Source organism: Gigantopelta aegis, chromosome 9 (assembly GCF_016097555.1).
Source record: "Gigantopelta aegis isolate Gae_Host chromosome 9, Gae_host_genome, whole genome shotgun sequence".
Classification (NCBI taxonomy): Eukaryota; Metazoa; Mollusca; class Gastropoda; order Neomphalida; family Peltospiridae; genus Gigantopelta; species Gigantopelta aegis.
Genome location: NC_054707.1, coordinates 9,994,971 through 10,002,470, shown reverse-complemented (window position 1 = coordinate 10,002,470; position 7,500 = coordinate 9,994,971). Strand labels below are relative to the sequence as shown.

At 36.8% G+C, this 7,500-nt stretch overlaps 2 protein-coding genes across 3 annotated transcripts in view; both read right to left on the bottom strand.

Annotated features, from left to right (window-relative positions):
- The window catches only part of LOC121380492 (serine-rich 25 kDa antigen protein-like), a 16,900-nt gene extending 13,475 nt beyond the window's left edge, over positions 1 to 3,425 (bottom strand). For both annotated transcript variants that reach the window (XR_005958950.1, XM_041509319.1), the window contains exon 1: positions 1 to 3,425. This exon is cut by the window's left edge and continues 425 nt beyond it. Coding sequence is in view for 1 of the 2 variants with exons in the window: in XM_041509319.1 (XP_041365253.1) it covers positions 1 to 578 (578 nt within the window). In the remaining variant the exon portion in view is untranslated.
- A 1,618-nt stretch (positions 3,426 to 5,043) lies between these two features.
- LOC121380454 overlaps positions 5,044 to 7,500 on the bottom strand; it is a 23,102-nt gene continuing 20,645 nt past the window's right edge. Inside the window, exon 5 of the mRNA XM_041509271.1 lies at positions 5,044 to 5,260. Coding sequence (XP_041365205.1) covers positions 5,150 to 5,260 — 111 coding nt within the window. The 3' untranslated portion in view covers positions 5,044 to 5,149. The remainder of the gene's footprint in view (positions 5,261 to 7,500) is intronic.

Below are 7,500 nucleotides of genomic sequence, written 5' to 3'. Positions count from 1 at the left end.
TCACTCGAACTGGTAGTCTGGTCGTGTGAACTGGTAGTCTGGTCATCTGAACTGGTAGCCTGGTCACTCGAACTGGTAGTCTGGTCGTGTGAACTGGTAGTCTGGTCATCTGAACTGGTAGCCTGGTCATTCGAACTGGTAGTCTGGTCGTGTGAACTGGTAGTCTGGTCATCTGAACTGGCAGTCTGGTCATCTGAACTGGCAGTCTGGTCATTTGAACTGGCAGTCTGGTCATTTGAACTGGCAGCCTGGTCGTTTGAACTGACAGACCGCTCGCTTGAACTGCAAAATCGCTCGTTTGAAGTGTACACAATCCATCCTGGCGCTGCGGTGTAATTCAGGGCTGGTGGTCCTCCCCTGTGCGTCATACACTGGTGGTCGCACCCGCTGTAAGAAAAAGCCACACACGCCGAGTTTCTGTAGCACAGCAGAGCGCACTGTTCGCGCGGCTCTGTTTTAATGTCTAACAAATTGTTCATCACTTTTCTATTCTCTTCATTACAACTCAGAAAGACGGTGCACCAACAAAGCAGTGTCTTCAGACTTAGGAGGAAAACACGCCACAGAAGAAAGGACATCGTGTTGTACAGCGTGAAAAATGTGTGTGTATGTGTGTTTAAAAATGCTCAAGTTGTAGAGCTTATCTGTTTGAAAATATCACGTGGCCTCTTAGATAATACATTGCAATTATGTCAAGTTTAACACACTTCAGTAGTAGATCTTGTTATAAAATATGACGTCATACATAACACTAGAGTGATTACAATCGGATATCTTGCATCATTCTCTCATGCACTATTCATATTTTAATTATGGCGACCATAACTTGAGATAATAATAATAAAAAATTGTTATGAGGTGAAGATCTCTCAAGTAAAACAAATCGTTGTTTACGTGTTTTAAGACAGATGAGGTTTGCATTTGATGTACGTCGATTTTCGAAAACAAAACACCCACACACTCGTATGCTTCATTAACATGTGACGAGAGGAAGTTAATATTCGACTTGCGAATATATTAGTGCCTCTTGAATTCATCTTATGTCTAGTAGCTTTTAATGTCATAATGGTATTGTAATTTTTATTTTATAAAACAAGAGACAAACATCTGAAACATAAGACTTTACTTAACACGAGTGTACGTATTAGTGGCTCTTGAACACATAGTGTGCCCAGTAATAGTTTTGAATGTCATAATGGTATTGTAACTTTGATTTTATAAAATAAAAGAGATACACTTTTGAAGGCAGAACAATTTTCAGAACTTAAGCTGATAGGTACATTGCATGTATTAGTGTCTCTTGAAGACATCTTGTGCCCAGTAATAGTTTTGAATGTCATAATGGTATTGTAATATTGATATTATAAAATAAAAGAGATACATTCCTGTAAGCAGAATATTTTCCAGAACGTAAGCTGATAGGTACATTGCATGTATTAGTGTCTCTTGAAACCATGTTGTGCCCAGTAGTAGTTCTCAATGTCATGATGGTATTGTAATTTTGATTTTATAAAATAAAAGAGATACACTTCTGAAAGCAGACCAATATATTCTAAAAATACTCAGCCCGCCCTCGAGAGATCGGATCAAAATGTGCAGATCAATATATCTGCTTTATCCTGTAAAGGTGAGAATTATATAACCCATAATATCCATGTCATAGGGTTCGAACTTAAGAATTTGTCTGAGTGAAATGGCCCACCAACGGCAATTGTAAGCCTGCCTATGGCAATATTTTTTTTAAATGTGACATTTGCAGCAAATAAACATGACATGTATGTAGACATATTTCAAATGTACAAATGTTAAATATTGGCAGATAATGTACACCTGGTATATACATTTTGCCATTGTTGGGGAGATTTGCCTTGATGGCACTTTTGTGCCGTCGGTGATGCTCTCTATCTATGGCAGTTTATATCCCAACGACAGCAATTGCCGTCGGTGCCGTCGTTAAGTTCGAGTCCTGTAGTGTCATAAACCCATTTCAGGGCTACATATTTCACTCGAACCGCAGTTATGTTCGCGTGTCCTGTAGTGTCATAAACCCATTTCAGGGCTACATATTTCACTCGAACCGCAGTTATGTTCGCGTGTCCTGTAGTGTCATAAACCCATTTCAGGGCTACATATTTCACTCGAACCGCAGTTATGTTCGCGTGTCCTGTAGTGTCATAAACCCATTTCAGGGCTACATATTTCACTCGAACCGCAGTTATGTTCGCGAGTCCTGTAGTGTCATAAACCCATTCCAGGGCTAAATATTTCACTCGAACCGCAGTTATGTTCGCGTGTCCTGTAGTGTCATAAACCCATTTCAGGGCTACATATTTCACTCGAACCGCAGTTATGTTCGCGTGTCCTGTAGTGTCATAAACCCATTTCAGGGCTACATATTTCACTCGAACCGCAGTTATGTTCGCGTGTCCTGTAGTGTCATAAACCCATTTCAGGGCTACATATTTCACTCGAACCGCAGTTATGTTCGCGTGTCCTGTAGTGTCATAAACCCATTTCAGGGCTACATATTTCACTCGAACCGCAGTTATGTTCGCGTGTCGGTTACGCAAAATTAAATTTACGTGAACCGCAAATCGGATACATCTTGACCTGTAGACGTTCAGAAATTAAAACTTGCAAACTTTACGATTATAAGACGTTTATTATACAGTTGAGTATTGTAATTTCGAGACCCTAAAGTTTGACTACTATTCCGACAAATGTTTTAGACTGAGATAAGTTCAACGTAACTTTGAGGTAACGGATCAGTTATCCACAGGTTACGCAAATATAATTCACGTAACCGAACAATTGGTTACCGCAGGGGTCTCGTAACATGCCATAAGCAATGGCGGGCCCGCCATCTCTTAAGACTAATTTCCCATACGCCCGCCATTCATTGGCAGCGATAGTAATATCCGCCATCCGTTTGTTTAGGCCGCCATCCAAAAACACAAGTCCTGCCATTGTCTTGAACTAGCAGAATAATCAGGTTCATCGTCGTTTACAAGACATTTTCGAAGTACTTGTACCCTGCAAATCTTAGGTACCATCCCTTCCTATAAGTGGAACAAGCTCTACCGATTCCCTCCATCCCTTTTTTGAATACTGGAGAGACTATTGCGGTATTACCTATGTACAAAAAAACCACGTAAACCGAATTCCGGTTACCTCATATTTCGAAATATTGTCCCCTGTCTTTTGATATTTACCATTATTAACTCGGATAATAATGTTTTTCTGCCAAAGGGACATTTGTTTACATCAAACAAGACTTGTATACCCGAGCGTATCGTTTTGATGAGATTTAGTTGAAGTGCGCGATGTCAAACTACATTGGTGCTAATCGCGTTACATGTGAGCCGACTTCAGAACTTTGATTTACTAAATATCGAATTTGGGGAAATGAAAAGGCAGATTCTGCTGCCAAGTCTGCTTTGGATTTGCATAACATAGTATCAACCAATTTATCTTTTCGACTTGGCAACGTTATTGGGACGGTGCGGTTGCGAACAAGCTTTATGCTATCAAGCCAGTCTTGGGAGAGTGGCAGTCCTCCTATAGACAGTGCAGGAAGGATGAAATAGTCTTGTGTCGTGCTTGCATCGGTCATACTTACTTGACCCATTCATTTATTTTGAAAAAAGATCCTCCACCCCGGTGTGAGCACTGTCAGTGTATTATGACGGTACGCCACATTTTGGTGGAGTGTAAGCATTTGTCAGCAACTCGAAAAGATTTATTTGGACAAAGAAATGTGATGGAATCATTTCGATTCCATCCAGAACTTTATTGCAGTTTTTACGTGATACGGACTTTTATTCTAAATTTTAATTCTATATATCTGTGATATTTGTATTTTTTTGCATAGTTCTTTACACTGTGTTTTTATTTGACTCTTGAATTTTTATATTCATGTTGATCATCAAATTTGTTTTGCATTTACCATAGTTTGACACCCAATAGCCGATGTATTTTTCGTGCTGGGGTGTTGTTAAACATTCATTCATTCATTCATTCATTCATTCATTCAAATATCGAATAAAATATTATTTTAGAAGTGTTATAGGATAAATAGAATTCGCTACTCGTGTTTTTTAATATGCAAAATACCAACATCGTGTAGTTAATCGGTATTTGTCTCGGCAGAGCATCGACAAATACAGATTAACATAAATTGGGTTGATATTTTCCATATTAAAAAACACTAGTAACATTAGTTGTACTAATGGTAGTAGTCGGAATGACCAAAATAGAACAGGTGCTTAACTTTTTTTCCAGATGTATATTTAAAGACATTTTCTTGTATAGAATGTATCAGTGTCTATACATGTATATTTGTTGTATTTATAGCAACCTAAAGTGGATTTTACCTCCAACAAATTCCGTACGAAAGTAATATATATATATATATATATATATATATATATATATATATATATATATATATATATATATATATTCTTTATTCCTCTTAAAGAGAGTTGTAACAACAAAACAACAGATATAAAGATATACATACAAAGAAATAATTACAGCACAGAAACAAACAAGTACACATAATTATTAGTGATAACTACTGAGAAGAAAAAAGAAAGAAAACGATTTACAAAATAAACATATAATATTAAACGTATTTTATAACTGTACGTGGACACAAGGTGTACTGTTTTGCTGTGTACTGTATCTCAGATATTAATTAACGTGTTAAAATATTTTTTACTTAATAAATATATGAATCCTACGACAATCTCAACGTATGATTTCGTGGTATCTTTATCAAAGTCTAAAGGCGGATTGCAAGATAGTAATTTTTTCCCAGATGTATATTTAAGACATTTTTCTTGTATAGAATGTATCAGTGTCTATACATGTATATTTGTTGTATTTATAGCAGCCCGAATTGGATTTTACCTCCAACAAATTCCGTACAAAAGTAATATATATATATATATATATATATATATATATATATATATATATATATATATATATATATATATATTCTTTATTCCTCTTAAAGAGAGTTGTAACAACAAAACAACAGATATACAGATATACATACAAAGAAATAATTACAGCACAGAAACAAACAAGTACACATAATTATTAGCATAAAATAAATTGATGACTTAATCAAGTCTTTCCTCTAGCCGCTGTTCTTTTTCCCGACCACCTTGATGGCATCAATCCCAACAGAGACATTAAAAAATGTTAAGTCGAGGTCCAGTCGAATTGTGTTGCTGAGAAATGACGTCATCTGTAAAGAGAGGTAAAGGAAGAAGGAAGTACAATGGGTATCCACGTCCAGACATTAATGCTCAGTGATACAAAACTGGTTAAACGAACGCCATGACCTGTCTGTGTGATGGGGCATATAAATGATATTCCTTGCTGCTAATCGAAAGGAGCAACCCATGGGTTGTCGCAACATGTCTCCGTGAACTCATTGCGCGAACCGTGCACGAGAAAACAAACCGAACTGAGTTCGAAACATAATGCAGTTAGGGACGTTTGTAGGTGTTTTTGTGTGTGAATTTATCAATATATATCACATATTATATAAAATCACGTAGGGTAACGAGTGGTATGTGCTTGCGCAAAATAAACCAGTGCAATAAATAGGAAGCGAAAACAACGTAAGAGAAGTTCTGTATTTATTACATACCTTTTTTTTATTTATTTTTGTACCAGAACGGTTTTTAATTTAATATCATAACTACACTTTCTTAAAGATATTGATCAATCCTCCTTTCATGGATTTACCTAATGTTATGAATCATACTCTGCGGCAATCTTGTGTAAAGTTTCAAATACGTAAATCACACATGATGTCATTAATAAAAACTCCAGTACAAATAAAAAGTGAATTCCCCATTCACAAGTTCCGGTCCAGGTCGCATATATATGTGATACAAGATACATTTATCACACTGTTTGAAAATATCTTTACTGCTATTGTAAGATTGAATAGGTATATATATATATATATATGCCGCAAATATTTCATTTTTGACCTCGGGCTTACGCCTTCGGTCAAAAATGACATTTGCGGGATCAAATAGACAATAACACCCGCAAATCTAAAAAACCACCATATGGTTATCTCCTAAGTAAATTCCCCTGCGCGTGCTGTAATCTCACCGTGGTGCAGAGGTGTAACATTCTCTTTGAGAATGGCCAATACAGCACAAAATTGAAATTTTGAGTAAAAGTCCGTATCTATCTGTGATATTTGTGTTTTTGCACAGTTCTTTACACTGTGTTTTTGTTTAAATTTTGAATTTTTATATTGATGTTGAGCATCACTTTGTTTACATAACCATAGTTTGACACCCAATAGCCGATGTATTTTTCGTGCCGGGGTGTCGTTAAACATTCATTCATTCATTCATTCATTCATTCCTAAGTAAATTAATCGACGTTCATTGGGCTTTAAGTAAACATACGACGGTGACATCCCATAATTGTCGTATGCATTCATAATTATCAAACAAAAAACATTTCAATAGCAACTGTACACTGAAAGCTGTCCAGCGTTCAGAAAAAAAAAAAAAACGTTAAGCACTAAGTCTAGTAAATTGTTATGTAAGGATATCCAAAATGACGTCCTTCAAGTTTGACGTCATTTTCAATCAAAAAGATACTGTGTCACATATTCTTACGTCCTTTGAATATCGAATAATGGCTGGCTGGAATTAAAGTTGCGTGTACAATTTACAAAAATACGTTGTATTAATCTTGAGATTATATGATAAAGAGATTATTACCCTCTAGTGTTTCGGTATCGTCAATATGGTATATTAGGAAGCTCGCATAATACAATTTTTATTCCTAATATATAGTATTGACGATACCGAATTTGTATGTTTGCACGTATACATACGTATGTATGTATTGATGTATGAATATCTATATCTTGTATGTATGTCGAGGTTGACTATTACATACATAGATATTAACGCACTGGCGCAGGGGATAATTAAATCCTTTCTGGCCTCAAAAATTGTCCCATGCCGTTGCTGGGACTCGAACCTGTGGCACCGATTCGCCCACAAATTGCAAGACTAACCACGATACGCTCTGAGCTATCGAAGCTTCCATAAAAAGGAAGTTTCTTTAACTCAACCATATGCATGGGGCCTACAATCTACGCGGTCTATCCCGCTTACGTGCATGAAACAGTGGACAGACCTGGCACTGGCTAGTATGTATTGATGTGTGAATATCTATATCTTGTATGTATGTCGAGGTTGACTATTACATACATAGATATTAACGCACTGGCGCAGGGGATAATTAAATCCTTTCTGGCCTCAAAAATTGTCCCATGCCGTTGCTGGGACTCGACCTGTGGCACCGAACCGCAATTGCAAGCTAACCACGACGCTCTGACTACATAAAAAGGAAGTTTTTTTAACTACTACTGCCTACAACTACTCGATCCCGCTTACGTGCATGGTACTGCTGGTACTGCTATATATTGTATGTATGTCTGAC